The sequence below is a fragment of the Epinephelus moara genome, chromosome 24 (genome assembly GCF_006386435.1).
Source record: "Epinephelus moara isolate mb chromosome 24, YSFRI_EMoa_1.0, whole genome shotgun sequence".
Lineage (NCBI taxonomy): Eukaryota > Metazoa > Chordata > Actinopteri > Perciformes > Serranidae > Epinephelus > Epinephelus moara.
This window is the reverse complement of record NC_065529.1, coordinates 43,284,538-43,304,195: the sequence shown is the minus strand read 5'-3', so window position 1 is coordinate 43,304,195 and position 19,658 is coordinate 43,284,538. Positions and strand designations below refer to the sequence as shown.

Sequence of the window (19,658 nt, the reverse complement as noted above, 5' to 3'; positions counted from 1 at the left end):
TCTTCCCGAGGTCCACAACAACTTTGCATTTGTGACAGTGCACAAAACATATAAAAAATCACATATAACACTTAACAAAATAACAGGACTAGACTAGAATATTGACAAAGACAAACAAGACAGCTCCTGGTAATACAATAATTAAAATAGATGCTTTTCTATGATTTCATTTGGTAATTAACCTCCAGTTTGGGTCTAGATTTCGCTCCCATTACATGATGATGCTCCATTATTGTAATATTAGACCAACGTTCACATTTTTATATGTCCATACATGTTTATATGTGCATTAAAAAGAATAGTTCTCATGAATAACAATATTTTTACCATGCATGAAGATTATTTGTTTTATATATAATTCTTAACATTTAATGTATTTGTTTTTGGCAGGATTGGTCCTCCATACAGGATGACAGCCACAGTGTCCTTGGATTTTTTTCTCTCCTCTCATGACGTATCTCCCGCCTCCCTCTGCGCTAAACCGATGTGATTGGCTCTCTGTTGCGATACGTCCCGCCCCAAATGTAAACATTGGCTCTGATTGGTTGAAACCTCATGCTGCTTAAAGCCCTCCGCCTTCTCTCCGGCAGAGGACAGGTTCAACATGGCGGCGTCCGTGAGGTGCTTTCTCCGCTCAGGAAAAGTATGAGATTATTCACAAATGTTTTCTCTGCGGTTGCCGGTGATTAATGTCATTAATGGCGTCTCTCTGTGTGTTTCTCTACAGAATGCCTTGTCGGCTCTGGGGCAGCGGGGGTTTCATAAGAGTGCTCCGGCCGCTGTCCAGGTCAGTGTTAGCAAGCTAGCAGGCTAACCTTAGCTACAGCTAACCCTCCAGCTATTATTGGTTTTATTTGTTTTAACTGCAGAGGTTTGTGTTGTTTTAACTACATTGTTTGAAAGCAAAGTACGTTACAGCTGACAGGTGTTATTGTCAGTGGTTAAACAGTCGGATCAGATTTTAATTTCTACTTTAAATCGAAGAGTTTAGCTGTTGAGCGGTCACTGGTCAGGGATGTCACATCATGTCAAACCTGTTTTGATAGGTGTTTGTAAAACTAATGCACAAATACAATGTTTACTGTCGCTAGTTGGTTGAAAATTTTAACATGAACACTTGTAGGATAAACATGTAGGTGCTTGAAGCTATTTGAATGTATTATATGTTTTTTGACATTTCAAATATTAAATATAACCATCTTTCCTTCAGAGAAATGGGTGTTAGCATGCACACACACAAACTGTTAATACTCGGCTGAGTTCCCACAATATAATTGACTAATGAATACATATATGACACCAGAAAAACTGTATAATAGTGATGTGATGTTGACAGGAGAAAGGAACCTAATGTCATTGTGTTTGGGAATGTGATAAGGTGACAGACTTCTGGAGGATGATTCAGCAAGCTCTGGAGAATATATTAGGCATACATTTAAATTTGACCCACATGTTTTTATTCTAGGTTCATACCCTGATCGATATCATACTCTTGAGAAAGATATAGTTAACTCAGGGTGTCTACAGGCACTTAAAAGGTCTCAAAATGTCTTAGATTAGAATTTGTGATGTCTTAATCACTGCAAACATTTAATATGATTTAATTTACCCACGTTTATAAATGTTTTTGTCAAAATTAGTCAAGCTCTTCTGCCTAAAAGTCTACATTTCCAGTGTTACAAATCTATAAACCATCCACTCAACCTAGAACTGGCTTTTTGCCTTAGCTATTTGGCAAAATGTGGATTAACCCAGCTCATTCTAATAACCACATTCTTACATATAACCTACTTCTGCATGGGACCCATATGTACTATTTACCTTTAAAATTGAATAAGAATAAGATAATTTGTTCAAAAAAATCAGTCTAAAATGATCATGAAAAAGTCTTAAAAAGGATTTAATTTCAGTGGCTGATACCTGAAGACACTCTGTAACCACCTGCTAAAAGAGTTGTCTCACTCTCTCGGAAGAGACCGGTAAACCAAAGTTCATTAATTGGATTAAAGACTTGTTCATAAATCTATCTCTGAAAAAGATTGCTTAAATTATTCAAGTTACACAATTGCCATTTGAAAACATTTGGAGTCCTTTTAAACAATATATAGAGAATGATGATATCAGTAATGTGATGAATGTAGCAGGTGATGTGTAAATGTAACTGGTCCTCTGCAGTTGTCTGAACTATTTGAACTCTATTTTTATACTTCATTGTTCGGTTTCATGTGAACTGTGTATGTGAGTTTGACACAATGCACAAACAATGAAAGTATGACATGAGTATAACAATATCGGAACCCTTTTGAGACACAGGCAAACTTTTTTTGAATTTGATTTTTCTTTTAATTATTTAGATTGAAGATTCAAGAAGTTTATTGTCATATGCATGGTACAAAAACACAGCAGTGTACACCATACAATGAAATTCTTAATTGCCAGTCTTCCGTCATGCAAAACAATATAAAATTAGAATTAAAGTTGGGTTTTAAGAAAAATAAATAAATAGATAAGCAGAAACAAAGAACTAAGATAAAAACCTGAGTTTAAAAGCAGAGTACACTGCCGTCATGCAAATATTGCAACAAATCAGATCAAGTTGCAACAGTCACTGAGTGCGATGGGTTTGGTGGGGACAACAGTGTCTGGTGGTGTTATTCAGCAGTCTGATGGCCTGTGGGTAGAAGCTGTTGTTCAGTCTCGTTGTGGATTTCACACTCCTGTTGCATCTGCCAGATGGCGGCAGTTTGAAGAGACTGTGGTTGGGGGGTGTACCGTCCTTGATGATGTTGTGGGCTCTCCTGATGACCCTGGCGTTACAACGTACTTATTATCTATTCCTATATGTCCCTGTAATGTTTTCTATTTTCTTTTAAGTTTTTATGAGCCTCTTATTATTTATTTCTCTTACTTTCTCCATCTGTATTTCTGTCCCTGCGGTGCTACAACATCCAAATGACCTCTCCACAGATCAGTAAAGTTTATATTAAATTCAGTCATTTTTGGAGTCATAATACTCCATTGTCAGTTCTGTTACGATTTAGAGAGTTTTAAAGGCAGTTCAATTTTTGACAAAACTCTTGTTGAGGTGTTGACTCAACTGCAGTTGATTTTGAAGGCTGTAGTTTGTGATCTTGAATTGTTGATGTTATACTGAGAGCGGTTTCCAAAATGAAGCCACATGCCAAAAAAGATAAATAAGAACAAACATTACCCATGTTGCAAGTTAGTGACTAAAGTCAAGGGCTGCAAGTGCTTTGTTTTAAATGGGATTTATTGGATTTAGGTGCAGCCCCACAAAAAAAAAAACATAAGAGGTTTAAAGCTGCGTCATCATCTAGTTATGATCATCAAAGTATTATTCCTGTCACCACCTCAGCCTGAGGCCCTTCTTATACTGTATGCATACGAAATGTACAAATATAAAAACAGCACAACTTGCATTTCTGATTAGAGTATCTCTGTAGAATCATCTCTCTGGTCAGTTTGAGTTAAATCTGTATGATTTGGAAATAAATTGTATAAAATCAGAGTGTGCAGAGCTCACTAACAGGATGACTTGACATGTGAAAGACACAAAGATAAACTCTCTCCTTTAACGAGTCTGTACTGACTGCAGTGCTGTTGCATTTGTCAGGTGACGGTCCGTGATGCTCTGAACCAGGCGATGGACGAGGAGCTGGAGAGGGACGAGCGGGTGTTCCTGTTGGGTGAGGAGGTGGCTCAGTACGACGGGGCCTACAAGGTGCGTTCACCCTCAGTGGAACATATTGGACGAGGTTCATGAAGACAGTGTGACTTATTTCAGCACATCAGCTTATGCTGACATGCTAACAAGCCTGTGGTTAGACCACATTTGGGACACTTAGAGAATCTTTGGTCATATTACTTTGTTGTTGTGGTCATTTCAGTCGCGCTTCCTCCTTCTCCCAACCTCTTACTACACACACAGTTACACACTGAGGCTGTAAATTACATGTAGTGAAAGCTGCAGAGGAGCAGATTCATGAGATGATGGGTTGAAATAAAGATAAAGCAAACAAGCTGTGGGTAATTTTAACTTGTTTTGCAGTCAGTGCCAACCACTAGACATTCAGCAGCTGAGGATGTTCACTCAGCCCAGCTGTGTTTATTTAAATCACTTTGATTTCATCAGGAACAAGGAGTGTCAGTCTTAATTTTGTGTGGTAAAACTCTGTGTTTATGTGTGTAGGTGAGCAGGGGTCTGTGGAAGAAATATGGAGACAAACGCATCATCGACACTCCGATCACAGAGGTGAGACTCTAACATTCACTCTTTACAAGTGTTCTCTGTTTTACACTAAACTAAATCAGCTCTCGGAGAGTCTTCTGCCAGCTGGTTTAACATCACTCTCTTTCTGGTGCAGATGGGCTTTGCTGGCATCGCAGTGGGAGCCGCCATGGTGAGTTTCTTTTCATCCACTTAGCAACACATTTATTAAACACACATGAAACAGTACAATGGCATTATAACACTGAGTGTATTTGTAATCAAGTCAGAAACAACACACACGCCTCCTGTTTATTAAGTGGTGCGGGGAATCAGGTCCTCCAGACAAGACAACTCACTAAAAATTGTAATTCCCATAAACACTTCTTTACTTTTGCATTGATTTATTTTTAAAAAAATCAACGCTTTGATCTCAAGAAAGGTCTTGTCTTGATAAAGGTCTTTGAGACCGAAATGTCGACCTTTTTCAATGCAAAGGTAAAGAAGTGTGTGCGGGAATTACAATTTTATATTGAGTTGTATTTGTAATCAAGTAGTTTTAACTTCACCTCACTTTGAATGATTCTCTGATTCCTAAATGCCGCAATCATGTGGGCACCAGGTGTAAATGTAGCAATAGTAAGGCGTTTTCAAATGAAAACATATTAGTGTGAATGTGGCCTAACGCGAGCCTCATAAATTTGCAGAACAGCAAACTCTTTAGAAACTCTTTGGATTAAAAACACGTGTCCATGTTTTCCCCCGCAGGCTGGCCTGAGACCCATCTGTGAGTTCATGACCTTTAACTTCTCCATGCAAGCCATCGACCAGGTCATCAACTCTGCTGCCAAGACCTACTACATGTCCGCCGGTCTGCAGGCTGTGCCCATCGTCTTCAGAGGACCCAACGGAGCATCAGCAGGCGTCGCTGCACAGCACTCACAGTGCTTCGCTGCTTGGTGCGTTCACTTACACCTGATACTTGTTACTGTTATTACTGTCACTTAGCTTTTAGTAGTGTGTGCAAAGTTCTATAGAAGCTTCACTACAATTATTTTGTAGTTTTGTCCTTCATTGTATCAGTAATATTAAATTGTAACAGTGGAGATGTGAGGTTAAAGAACACGAGCACTCAGACAATCAGTCAATAAGTTGAAAGTAGAAGTTGTCCTTTAGAGTTGGTGCTACTAGTAACAGAAGGTGATGCTGGTCTGACCATAGTGCTGGTGTCGGTGTGGTTATTTTTATCTCTCTGCAGGTACGCTCACTGTCCAGGTCTGAAGGTTGTGAGTCCCTGGAACTCAGAAGATGCCAAAGGTCTCCTGAAAGCAGCCATCAGAGACGACAACCCCGGTGAGACACCACAAGTAACAGGGAGTGACGGGGACAGACCCTGAGGGTGGTTAGCTGCTCAGAGCACTTACTGACGTAGTAACATTTGGAAGGACTGAAGTTCAAGTATGCATTTTAAAGAGACAGATGCATTTACATCTTTTTTTACATCTGGCTAGAGTGCATCTCAAACTACCTCCTCAGGGTTGAGCACTCAATCTGAAATACTTCTTAAATAGTTTTTTTTAAAACTGGGGGGGGGTCTGCGTCACTGTTTTCACTGAACTCTGCCTCTGTGTGTGTGTGTTTNTTTTTTTAAAACTGGGGGGGGGGTCTGCGTCACTGTTTTCACTGAACTCTGCCTCTGTGTGTGTGTTTGTGTCTCGCAGTGGNTTTTTTTAAAACTGGGGGGGGGTCTGCGTCACTGTTTTCACTGAACTCTGCCTCTGTGTGTGTGTGTTTGTGTCTCGCAGTGGTGTTCCTGGAGAACGAGCTGATGTACGGCGTTCCCTTCGAGATGTCGGAGGAGTCACAGTCCAAAGACTTCACCATTCCCATCGGCAAGGCCAAGATCGAGAGACCAGGTGAGACTTGGGTCTCTGTACGGGCATGATAGTACCAAACCTGGCAACCTCGCTTTCACCCCTTTTCTACCAACACGGAACGGATTCAGTTACGGTTCTCGCACCAAATTATGAATTGTTCGGTGCATTTTGAACAAAAATAATTTATTTTGGAACCTGAAAAGCTGGGACCAAAAAATAGCAGGTTTTCTTTGACCTGAGGTGCTGTGAGGACATCAGTGGGTGTGTCATATTCTACACATCGGACAGAGAAGATGGAGAAGGCAATAAGAAATTAGCTGAAAAAAAAAAAAAATAGAGTGCAGTGGTGTTCTAAATTAGGGATGCACTGACACCAATAACCATTAATTACCTGTTTCTCATGGCCGATAACTGATTCGATAACTGATCATTTCACATATTTGTATTTCAAAAAGAAGTGTATAACTTGTAGTTTATGTACACCTGAGGGTATGACAGACTGAGATGAAGGTGTATGAAATATTTATATCGTCATGCTGCATTTTTATAAACACACCCAGGCGCCATCTCACCGTCCCATCATAGACTAGCCTACAACTACCAGGTAGAATAAAGATTCACCTCACACATGAACACTCAACTCAGACAAACAAGTGTCTGTGTCTCACGCACGCAGCCAGAGGGAGAGACATGCTCCACAGTGGGTTGCCAGGTAAAGATACAAACAATCACAAACAGTAGCATCACATGGCTAGCAGTTATTAATACATTTAGCAACAGATTCGAGCCATTGGATGTAAGCCACTGCTGCTAATTAGCTCATGCTAACACTATGGAGACGATCCTCCAGCACTGTGTATGTGTAGGAGATCAGACCCTCGGTGCAATCCTGTTGTCTTCCTCTGAAACTGTGAGAGACGTCCACACTGTGACATGTTTTGCCCTCTAGACAGCAAACAGTTGTACATGCACTGCCACCCACTGTGTCGGGTGTGTAGATGCTGCCCTTGTTAAATCAGTGAAAGCAGTCTGGCTTTGTATTATCGGCACTATTTATCAGCTGTAATTTTAATTATCGGGGTAATGCATAATTATTAAAATGTCCTATTATTGGCCTATAATTTATCAGCTCGATATATATTGTGCATCCGATCATTAATAGTTTGTTCATGCTTGGTTTTGGATAAGAACAAAAGGGAGTATCAGACGGTATAGTTGTAGCATGTAGAACAGTATCATGAGGGTGATGTTGATTTTATGGTCTTACTCTTTGAAATAAAGCAAATAAGTGCATTTTACCAAAATGTTGAATCATTCCTGTTATAGAAGAAAATAATGTGATATGATAGTTGGTATAAAAAACATAGCGTTCTCTGTCAAACATAAACATGGTGATGACGTGGAGGGGGAAACAGGAGGTTTGTGAAGATTCGTGCTCTTACACCTCTTTCCTTCTTCTTCTCTCGTCCTCTCTGTGCTTCAGGGACGAGTGTCACTATGGTCAGTCACTCTCGGTATGTTGGTCACTGCCTGGATGCTGCCGCCGTCCTCGCCAAGGAGGGAATCGAGTGTGAGGTAGAGGAAGGAACACATTTGTTGATACCTGACACAGATGACCAGAGCTCAGCGGCCTGTTAGTTAACTACTTCCTGTCTGTCTTTGTGTCAGGTGATCAACCTGCGGACCATCCGTCCTATGGATGTGGAGTCTATTGAGACCAGCGTGATGAAGACCAACCACCTGGTGACAGTGGAGGGTGGCTGGCCTCAGTTTGGGGTTGGAGCTGAGATCTGCGCCAGGATTATGGAAGGTAACAGCTGACACACAACAAAGCCCCTCAGATTCAGAGTATGAGACATGTCTGCTTCGTCAGCCTGGTAAAGTGAATTTTGTCTTTCCGACATGCTGGAGGTGATTTCATGTTCCTTACAGCTTCATCCAGACATGACAGAACATTTACAGAAAGAGACATCCGACACCAAGCTGTTAATCTCATACTTAGACAGAAACGGCTCGACTGTCACTAAACCTTTAAATAACTGTTGGGTAGGGTTAGATCTGTGATGCTAACAGTGAGCCCTGTCACTGTGTGTGTGTATGTGTGGGTGAGGTGACTAATATATACAGTGACACGTGTTGACAACAGCTTAAAGGAATAGTTTGGATCTTTGAAGTAGAGTTGTATGAGGTACCTATCCATAGTCGGTGTATTACATACAGAAGATGTCAGTCGGCATGTTGCTGTTTGGAGCGGTGCCTTCACTGGTTGTTGTTAAAATGTGACCTATGTGTATCTCCTGATGAAGGTCAACCTCCCCAAAATCGTTCAATGTGATTGATTTTTGTTTTGCGATTGGCTGGTTACACAGCGCTCCTTGATGGGTCGAAATAACAGTGAGCTTGGAAAACATTTGGGATTTGAGGGCATACACTTAAATAAATGTTTAACCTCCTGTGTGTGTTTTCAGGTCCTGCCTTCAACTACCTGGATGCTCCGGCCACCAGGGTGACGGGCGTCGACATCCCCATGCCGTATGCCAAAATCCTGGAGGACAACAGCGTGCCGCAGATCAAAGACATCATCTTCTCTGTGAAAAAGACCCTCAATGTCTGAAACACACACAAGACAATCCCACCTGAATCCTTTCTGTCTTGCTCACACAGACGGTGGAAACATCGTCTGGTAAAACATTTGAACCATGTGTAAATACAGCCAAACGGTTCCTTTTAAGAAAAAAAAAAAACGCTCCAGATCGTCCTGTCGGTCAGTGAAACGCACAGCTGTTTATCTGCACCCAGAGCAGTGGACACTCAGGGTTCGGTCAAGTCGTCGCCTCTGTTAGTCGGCTACAAACTTCACCGAACTCTGTGTGGCTCTGGCTGCTCTCTCCACTTCCTACCTTTCAAAATAAAAGTTGCTCTATCCTGTAGGCTTTTCTGTGTTTCTGAGGAAGTTTGGTAACAACAAAACTGCTGAGTTTGCTCCTGCGTGCGCTCAAATTTTGACCTGCAGACTAATTCAAACTTAATTTTTACCCTCAGTAGTTTTATTGTTGTTAAACTCCCAAACATTTCTAACCACCAAAAGTATTACACTCAGTCTTTTTAATTCCTCACACTGACTCGGCTTCGTCTCTAAAAAGCAGCAGTGAAGACGAGCGAACCAGCCTGAGAGCTGGAGGTGGATCGTGGTTAGGAATATTTATTGTAGCTGCAGCAGCTCTGTGGATGTTTTTGTTGCTGTAAGTGAATCTGTTACAGAAATAAAAACCTTTCAGTCCTTCATGCTGGCTCATTCTTTCACACCACAATGCTGGTTTTATTGGCCTCTGCTGTCTGATCGGTTGGTTTGTAGATGCATCATCGAAGGTGTTTTCGTCATCTTACAGGTGTTTACTGTCTGTCTAAATCCAGTGTTTCTGCAGCCTGTGGATGTAACAAACAGTGAGGGAGAGAGCAGCGTGGCCAAGTTTGCAGTTCTGTTGCTGAAAAACTGGGCACAGTCAGGGTTTAAACGTCTGCTTCATCCCCAACACAAACAATACTGTTTGAAGATACAAACTGGATAACAGGTAAGACAGGCATCATTTCTGATAGGCAGGAACATTTCAGCCTTAAAACTTCAACAAAAAATAGATGTTTTTCATGTTTTTGCATAATTTAAGAAGAGTGACAAGTTTAACTGTCAGGAAAACATATCAGCTGATCTGAAGCACTCAGGTAATCCTCTGACTTGTGTATACTGGGCTACAGAATTAACAGGATGGAAAACTGTTGATTAAGTTTACCTTAGCTATGAGAGTGATCCAGATTTAGCTAGCTAACATTAACATTTTTTTTAACAGGCCTACAGATTTTATTCATATATTTTATTAGGTGATGCAGGTACAAAGCAAAGTGAAAGCCATGACAGGGACACCACTGTGGGAGACGAGACTGGTGTAAAATAATTAACACAAAAGACAAACACAGGCATATTGGTATAATGTATTTTGACGGTGTTGAGTGGCGTTTTGTGTGTTTATTGGTGTGTGCGCGTGTGTGTGTTGATGAAGTAGTAAAAAGGGGGAATGAGTTAGAACAAGAGCAACAGCAGCAGCAAAGTTAGGAAAAAAGGAGACAAAAATAAAAAATATGAAAAGATGAAAATTTTAACAAGAAAGTAAATATAATTGAAATTAAATTAATTAAAAAACAAAATATTTCTCCCCACCCATCTGTCTTCCTCTTTAAATTCAGTTAAATAAATTAAAAGTTAAATGAAATTGCACATAAACAGGACTCTCTGACATGTTTTTGATCGGACCAACTTTGCTAATAATTGAGCCCAACAGGGTGCAACTTCAAACACTCTTGACAAAAATAATTAACATTTAACAGGGTGAAAATGACTTGAGGGACACAGTAAATATATATATATATATATATATATGAGTTTACAATGGCCTATAAAATAAAAAAAATATTTTTAGAGTGATATGAGTTATAGATCTTGTAGAGGTTGATTACTTTGCACTGGGGACATGGTAAAATCAAGCACGTGCCGAAAGAAGTTCAGTAAAGTAAAAAAAAAAAAGTATTTTTAATGTGGTTAAAAAGGGACTCCAGGGACTCTCCTGCACCCTGATGAAGACCTTAGGGTAGAAACCGGTCGGTGTTTTAATGTAAGCAGCAATGTTTTTTTTAACAAAGGCTTTTTTAAAACTTAATTCAGGTGCATTTGTTCCTGCTCCATGCACAAGTGCCAGAAGTCCATTTTTTATTCCCCTAAGTACAAGTATCTAAAAACTGAAGTAATCTACAGTACTTCAGTTAAACTTAAGTTAAATGTGCCCTCAGTTACATTCCACCTTTTCCATAAGGGCAAATAAACTTATTACAAAAAATAATTGCAAACTGAACGAGAGAGTTGAAGCCTTAAATGTTTTATTGGCAAACTTTTACAGGAAGTTTTGCGTCAGACTGGTTCAATTGGTTGAACATCAGATCTGAGACCAACAGTCAGAAAACACATCTCTCCGTCCTCCTCCAATCAAACACATAAAAAAATAAGACGCTTTGAGAGACTCAAAGAACAAACCCTTGTTACAAATCAAACTATATTACAGCACCTCCCGGTTCAGAAACTTCCATTTCATCTTTTTCTAACCAGGAGAGAAACGTATGGCCGCGTTTTTACAGATGGTGGAATTATTCAAACCACAGAAAAGGATCATTTAACACTTTATTTTAAGGGCTCCTTAATTTCCTGATAATTTCTCAGAAGGAACTTTGTAATCTGGTTCTAATTATAGGACAAAAGTGGAGACTTTTATCTCCATACGTCTGTAGACAAGTTTCGCTTCCATGTTCTTCTTCCATGTCCGGCTGACATTGATACATGAGCCAGGATTCAAAGTATTTAAGCCTTTGAAACCTGGAGCGACATCACTTGTCTTGTGCTGATTTCAGACACCTACACCTTTTGCAAATTGCTGCAGTTAAAAAAAAAAAAAAAACATGGGAAAAAAGGCAATGAGCAACTTGATAAGAAATCTCCCACAAATTGTAAAAAAGAAAGAAAAAAAAGATATAGAAAATTATTTAAAAAGACAAACTAGGGAAAAACTAGATTTATTGTATTTAACATCATAATGCAAAATTATTAAAATTTTAAGCACTTTTTTTTTACTTTTCTTTAACTTTTTTTTTTTTTTTTTTTACTAATTCTCTTAATTTTCTCTTTTTACTTACGGTATGCTTATTTGCTAATTTTTTCGCTAATTTTTTCTTTCATTGCCTTTTACCCATGTTTTTTAAAGGGGTTTCAAAGGGTTAAATTAAACACTATTTTCACTGTAATTATACCACATTACATTACAGTCATTTCAGTTAAATTATTAGGGAAATTACAGACTATAAAATAAAGCATTACAAAGAAAACATTCAGTTTCTGAATTCCAAGGAAAGTCTGATTTTAGTCATTTTTTAAATCAGATTTTTGACAAGATTTATCTCAGATAGTTCACAAATGAGTCGTATCTTTTTGTTTCTCCTTAACCACACTACTGTTATTGTTACTGTAATTAACAGTTGTATTACTTGTAGCATTAAAGTGAACGTCCGGATCATGACTAGAAAACTGATTTTTCTGAAATCTTTGATATAGCAGGTGCTTAATAATTTGCAAGTGTCTGAAAGCCAAACTTACATGGACACCTATCGTCAGTCAAAGTCTGTTTTATTTAATGTTTATAGTTTGATATTGTCAACGGACAGTATTTTTAACCCTCACATGACCAACTGTAATCACAGAAACTTGACGTGAACGCAGCATAAAGGCCTCAGCGTGCGTCAGACGAGCCTACTGAAGCCATGACTCTGTTCTGATGGGTTCACTACAGCCAACAAACAAACAATAAAAAAAAACAAAAAAACAAAGCGATTAAGTCCAGGTCCTTTTCTCAGGTGTGCCTCCGCTCCGCTTTAACCGTTTCAAACATAGAAATGCACATCTTCAGTCTATAAACATCCTCCACAGTTCAGGACGTCCACAGTGTTCAGAATGAAAATCAAACCGTTTTCTGTTTCTTTACTTTGTGTCAGAGTCCTGCCGAGGAACCCAAAACTGAAAGCTGGAAAAAAAGAAATTTAGAACCTAATCAGAATTAGAAAATAAATCACTCTCTCCCTCCTAATGACCTTGATCACCCAGCAGCTGGAAAAACATTAAAGGGTAACTTTGGTATTTTTTAGCTTGGACCTTTTCCCTCTGCTTCTGTAATGCACCTTGGCAGTCGTTTACATTTGTATTTAGGGCTGTCCACTTGTGACTGGACCACCAAAAACGCACCAGGCTCTAACTGACTATTGGGGTCAACAGTTTTTTAATTGGTCCAGTATTGAGTGAGACAACTGCAGCCAGCAGTGGCAAAACAAGCATTGTAATCCCTGTGGGTTATTGAGCACCGTCAATTTATGTCCACTAAAAGTGTTTGTTTTGACAGTGACAAGCTCAGATTGTTATTTTAAGTGTCTGACCTCTTAGTTGAAGAGCAAGATCCTTATTCTTGTACCACAAACTGCCCCATTTTATTTAAATGGAGTCTGTGGGCAGGGTTGTTGTCACTCACTGCTCCGTCCAGCACTCACTGTATTACCTCCTTTATCAGTCTGCACGTCAACATTTTCAGAACAAATCAAGGCAAGCTCACATAATTAGGTCGAAACTCACAAACATCTTTTAACACTTGAAGATCCACTCATTACTAATTACTAAAAGTGTATGTCATCCAAGAGAGACGATAAGAAATAAAGTGATGGTCAAAGTTGTCACAGTGAAATTTAAGGTGTGCTGATGGATTCAAGTCGTCAGCTGATGCATTGAGTAACATTACAAGTTAACGTTCCACCTTAAAAGTCGCAGGCAGTCGGCCCAGTGAATTCACTTATTTTCTCTCAGACTCCAGCTGCTGTGAGAGGCAGCAAAACATCCTTTCATTTTATAGTTACAGTTTACTAATAAATAACAACTTACAAATAACAACTCAGCCTGAGCAGAGTGACCGTCCTCTATTGACCAATCAGACTGCAGTGTTCACAGCTCCACCTTTTAGTACCAGATCTGTGTGCTAGGTACCCCAACAGAGGGGGGACCAAAAATGGGGACGTATAGACCGGTGCTATTGGTACCATCCACAACTTTTCACAGTGGAAACAGAAAAAAAGCGTACCGAGCTGAACTGAACTGCTTAGTGAAACAGGGCTTGACAAAACACAAAGGATCTTACTCTTTAACAAAAGGTGTATCTCTGTAGGAATCCTTTCCAAAATGTTGTCAGACACTTGTAATAATAATCCGAGTCTGTCAGTTTAGTGGACGTAAATTGAAGGTGCTCAAATGCCCACAGGGATTACATCTCTCATTCATTTTGCCTCTGCTGGCTGCAGCACACTCACTCAATACTGGACCAGTTTCAAAAATGGTTGATCTCATCCATCACTCACAAAAACATGACACAATAGGGCCCAGGTTGAAAAATATCAAAGTTACCCTTTAAGGACAGGACAGGACTGACTCCTCCTGCTGCTGCTCATCCCTCACCTGTAACCCACCTGTCACATATTTAAACATTTACAGAGATTTAGTGGTGTCTGCTCCCAACTGCTACAACTGCATTTTTCTCCACTTCATATTTATGACATGTAAAGTTCCCCCCCAGGTGGAGTTGTGGGTTTCTCCTCTTAAGGTCTTGGGGTAAAGATACACCAAAGGCAATTTGGTACTAACTGTGCAGAAATATTCTGAGTACACACCGACAGTTCCCAGTTTTCCAGAGGAAAGTTAACCTCTTTCAAGTCATTTAACTGTTCGTAAATTGTGGCGTTAACAGTTGCAAAAACGTAAAAATAAATTCAGACATTATTTCCGAATTATAACGACTTCGTTATCATAATATTGAGGTTTTTTAATGTGAAATTGTGGCTTTATTCTCCGAAATTAGGGAAGTATTCTTGTAACATTACGACAAATGTCCCTTCATCTTGACCCCAAGTAGGGATATATGATATTGGGATTTTTTGCCGATATGTAACAACTCATTTGACCGATAACCAATACCAATATTAATGTATCCAATTTTTCCCCACTGAATTTTAGTGATCGTCTCTTTTGTAGTGGAATTAACGTCATATTAGACATGAACACTCTTATCGTGATGGCCCACCAGCAGATGGAGACTTGAAATACAATGCTTTTAAATGTAGCTAATATTCATAATATAATATGCGATGACGTGCTGATATTATTGTGCATCTCTAACCCAAAGTAATTCTTTTACCCCATCATATGTTCCTACAGTTGGTACCAAATTGCGTAGTTCTGTCCAGAAACCTTTCTTAGATTTGAAAATTCCATACCAGTTCCTTTCTAGTAGATTATAAGGAAACTCTGGGACCTGTTAAACAAAATGTTACCAAAATATTTAGGTAGCTGGAAGCTGCAACCATCATGTACGGAAGGTGGAAGAGGATTCGTCTAACTTGATACACGCGACCATCAGGGGTAAAATTAATGCAGATAATCACATGATCAATCAGCTGGGGGTGTTGTGTTCATGTCTCAGTCTCAGTGGAGCAGTTTTGTGTTTTTTGGACTCACATTAACTCATTTCTGACTCAAACTGTTTGTTTTTTTTAATGTCAAAATGAAATTTGAAAGTAAAGCTCTCAGTTTCCCTCCACAGTTACTGACCTACGATACCCAGAATCCCTCTCAACACCCCCCAGCGAAAAGGGCGGGACCTCTGTCCTGCTCTCTGGTTGAAGGTTGGGCCTGTGGAGTTCTTGGGCGGAGCCTACAGAGTCTTAAGGAGCCGACAGGTCGGACCGTCCAACCTCCGAGTGTCCCTTCAGCAGGCCGAGCCTCACCACCACCACCCTCCTCTTCTTCTGCTCCGACCCGTCATCCTCCTCCTCGTCCACCTCCTCCCTCTCCTTCACCTTTCGTTTCCCTCGCTCCTTCCTCTTCTCCTCCTTCCTCTGCTTCTTCGCCTTCTTCTTCCTCCTCTTCTTCTCCTCCACTGATTGATCCTCCGCTTCCTCCTCATCCACTCCAACCTGCACTTCTACCTCTTGCACTTCTTCCTCCTCTACCACCATTTCCATTTCCTCCTCCTCCTCTTCTTCGTCATCGTCGTCGTCATCCTCCTCTTCCTCTTCTTCTTCTACCTCCTCTTCCTCCTCCTCCTCCTCTTCCTCTTCATCCTCCTCCTCGATATCTTCTTCCTCCACGTCTGTCATATCCTCTCCTTTCATCTGTTCCGGTTTCATCTTCATCTGTCGTCCGTTCTGTGTTGCCTGACAGGAACAGAGCACAAAGTTAGAAACGAGTCATGTTTTCTTCTGATTGATTTAGGGCTCATTTCTGCTCAACATTAGACTCGTATACAAACACAGATGTGGCCTTCTGTGCGTACTCTGCATTTGTCTGTATTTGTGCACATTTTCTCAAAGCTTACAGATACAAATGAAATGGAGCAGTATCACCAGAGATCATGGGAACACTAGTGTAGGTCACGCCAGAGACTTTTAAAATATGGCAGAACGGAACAAATTGTTAATATAGTGAAAAGAATTCTCCACCGACGTGATGTGACATATTTAACAGTCTCGCAATCCACCACAAGCTATAATGCTGCCTCCATTAAAAGGTACATTACGACCTCGTCCGCCATCACCATGTTTGATGTCTGAAACTTTGGACTCTGCCTTCTAGTGCCCTCCATCAGCTGTATGTATGGCATCAAAAAGGATGCATAGAAGAACGAGGGCAGTGACGCTTTAAAACAGACAAATCTATTTTTGTACATGAGGAGTATAAATGAGAAATTATTTTAGTTTTGATCTCTGCATTATCATACACTGCTTATCATGATACTCACCGTCTTCTTGCTGTTTCGGAGCCTGTGCAGCAGCAACCTGACGGTGTCTTTGTTCTGACACAGCCCCATAGTGTTGAGGGCGTCAAGAGCAGCACCAGAGCAGCCCTGCAGCCGGAGCTCTGCCCCCAGAGCTGCCTGCAGGAAGTTGTTCTTCCAGATGTTCCTGGTGAAGAGAGGGATGGAGAGCGCCACCACGGCCCTGCGCTCCAGCAGCGCCTGGGCTTGGTCCTCCGACAGCGGGCTGCCACACAAACAAAGAGAACAGTCATCAGATCGCTGATCCACGTACGGTAAGACTTAGGCCTACAGATCCATGATGAGGTTTCAGTGTATCATTGAAAAAACTAAAAGGAACTATCGGCACCAGCAGGATTCCTCGACTTTGTTCTGAGCACCAGTGGGTCCTCACTCAGACTTACTGGCCACTCTTTGAAAGAGAACTGATGTCAGGGAACAGCGAGGTGAGGCAGGTGGTGACAAGAGGAGCGTGGTCCTGGGCCCAGTTCAGACAGCGCCGCCAGGGAAAGGATGACAGTGGCTTCCTGCTCACCACCTTCTGATGGAAGGGATTGTCTGTCTGCCGTGTCAGCGCCTTCATCTGCACCCCCACCAGGAAACACATAATACCATCATTACATAATAATTAAAAAACTAGTGCTATGATATGTTTGTCCTGACCAACACGTGTATCAACCAGGAGCAGCCTCTGTCCTCACCTCCTCTTTCAGCTGTTTGCTCCAGAACTCCATCATGGGCTTCCGGGCACCTTTAGCAGACCAGAGCATTTTGAAAGCGGCCTTGTAGCAGGACTTGCTCACCAGCTGAGCTGCTTTGCTCTTCTTCCCCATCCTGCGACCTTTCAGCTTCTTGTCTCTCAACTCTGCCTGCAGTCACCAACACAAAGGACACAAAGAGAAAACATCAAACACTCTTAATGCAGGTGTGTAAAACATGATCATCATCGGTGCTTCTGAGTATTATTTCCTGATCCAAACAAAGATGGTAACCAGGTGACATGTCTCCTCACTTGTATCATGTAAGCCAAAACATGTCATCATTTGGTATTTTCCTTCATACTTTACGTCATTTAATATTTTCATACATCTCATCTAAGAGATAAGAAGTAGCTTTGCAATTAGAAAAACAGTTTTTAAAAAACTGACAGAATAATTACGTGTTCAGATGAACAGAAGAGTAAATGAGGATCCTGGAAATACATTTAAAATAGGATCAAATGTTTGTGTTTTTCAGGAAGTTATCACCTAACAATGTGACTTGAGAACATTAATGGTGCAGTGCAGAGACAATCTAAAGCTTATGTGGCAGAATCGCCTCTATTGTGATACCACTGTATATCGCAATAGTGCCAAACATGCTAGGGTTGCAGCGATGTACTAGTTTCAAGGTATACTGTTGACAGTTGAAGTTCACGGTTATCTTACCATGTACATTTGCTTCTATCCTCCTGAGTCCTGAACCCTTGTTTGGTATGCATTTTTAATTTGTCCTAGCTATTTGGGATCAGACGGACCTAAATCCTGATGCCCTCAAACGAGTACTTCCTAATTAACAGTGCGACACTGATCTTGTTACTGTTGCTTCAATTGGTCAAATTTGTTGCCATATCAAACTACAAACATAAATAAACAAGTTTCAACCATAACGTGATCAGGTTTTGGACCTTGTCCACTTTTGTTTCAAGATCGGCTGCAGACTGACTTGGCAGAGATGGCTGCCATCTTGTTTTTACATGGATTGGTGTATTGTGTCCTTACTACCTCTAGATGGCACAAAAAGTTTCCACGAATGAGGACAACAGGTCTGAATTAAAAAAAAATGTAAGTGTAAAGGTCAAGAAAACCCAAAATGTGATGTCCTCATGAGGACACAGGGTCTCAAGAGGATAAATGTAACTCGACATTGGCTCTCCTCTTTATTTTAGTTATTTTCAAATACTTTTTACACATATTTCCATTCTCAAAATGGTTTCAAGTTTCAGTTCTATTGATAAAATATTTGTTCAGCTTTGGCTGATAATAATATATTGTGAAACCGCGATATTTTCTGAGGCGGTTATTGTACCGTGATAATCCCATACCGTTCTGCATCCCTAACATACACACACCTGTTTAGTCTGGGGCGGTTTCAGCCACAGGGTCCGCTTCCCGCTCTGTTTGCGTTTGCATTTGCTCCTGATGACCTGCGCACAGGTCTCACACAGGAACGACTTTTCGTGCACTACGGCGTCCGGGAAGGCCCACTGCACAGTCTCCGGGCTGGAGAAGGTGTACACCGCCCTCCGGTTGAAGCTGCGGCCCTGCCGCTCGAACTCAGACTTACAGGCGGAGCAGCTTCGGTCCTCGGGCCGCTTGGGACGCCGCCGGCCGCCTCGCATAGCGGGGGCGACGGCTGTAGCATACTGAGAGGGGTCTGCCTTTGGAGGGTCTTCCTCGGTCTGCGGCGGAAAAGACACCACCACATCATGCCCACCGGGGCAGTCCACCTCCGCACCCACAGCCGGCTCGGGAAGCTCCACCGGCAGGGTGGGCTGCCCCGGTGTGCTGTGCTCGGGCTCAGGTTCAGGTTCGGCTGCTGTGGTGAAGCTTTCCTGCGCGGAGACTCCGCCGTCCGCCGCCGGTGCTCCCGAGGGGGAGGATGCCTCCGTGGAAGTTAAGTTAGTGGCCTCGGTGTGGGCATAGTCGTGCTCGTTAGTCTCGGATGGAGGACCTGTTTCCTCCTCGTTCCCCGCGTTGGTCTCGGTGTTTTCACTCGCCATGATGAACGGAGGCTCTTCGGTTTTAATCAACAGTCGAAATGCGCAGAAAGAAAAAGTGTCTCAGCGGTCATCACTGTCCACCGAGCAGCGGAGCAGCGGCTAACAGGACGAGCTAACACCGGAGCCCGCCAGAATAAAAGCAGGAGCTCCGGGCTGATGCTTAAAGTTAAACTGTCCTGAATACTTTAAACGATGTGAACAGAAACGTTTATTTAATATAACCAAGCAGCGCAGACAGAATGAAGACGGATCCTCTTCAGTATGATCAGCTCCACGGCAGAGTGAAAACAGAGAAGCTGTGACCAACAGGATGAAGCTTCTAATAAACAATATAGTTTCCGTGTTTATGGTAATAG

The 19,658-nt window shown here is 41.4% G+C and overlaps 2 protein-coding genes across 2 annotated transcripts; one reads left to right on the top strand and one right to left on the bottom strand.

Moving 5' to 3' along the window:
• Positions 1–546: 546 nt before the first annotated feature.
• pdhb (pyruvate dehydrogenase E1 subunit beta) lies at positions 547–9,388 on the top strand. Its single transcript, XM_050038372.1, has 11 exons — positions 547–643; positions 728–787; positions 3,635–3,742; positions 4,211–4,273; positions 4,386–4,421; positions 4,997–5,187; positions 5,487–5,581; positions 6,034–6,144; positions 7,589–7,680; positions 7,774–7,915; positions 8,574–9,388. Exons 1-11 carry the CDS (start codon positions 605–607, stop codon positions 8,717–8,719), a joined length of 1,083 nt encoding a protein of 360 aa, XP_049894329.1. The 5' UTR covers positions 547–604; the 3' UTR covers positions 8,720–9,388.
• Positions 9,389–11,014: 1,626 nt separating this feature from the next.
• On the bottom strand, positions 11,015–19,612 carry LOC126386191 (uncharacterized). The gene is made up of 5 exons (XM_050038371.1): positions 18,652–19,612; positions 17,243–17,410; positions 16,946–17,124; positions 16,527–16,767; positions 11,015–15,942 (listed from the first exon to the last, which is right to left on the bottom strand). Exons 1-5 carry the CDS (start codon positions 19,300–19,302, stop codon positions 15,451–15,453), a joined length of 1,731 nt encoding a protein of 576 aa, XP_049894328.1. The 5' UTR covers positions 19,303–19,612; the 3' UTR covers positions 11,015–15,450.
• Between the last annotated feature and the right edge of the window lie 46 nt (positions 19,613–19,658).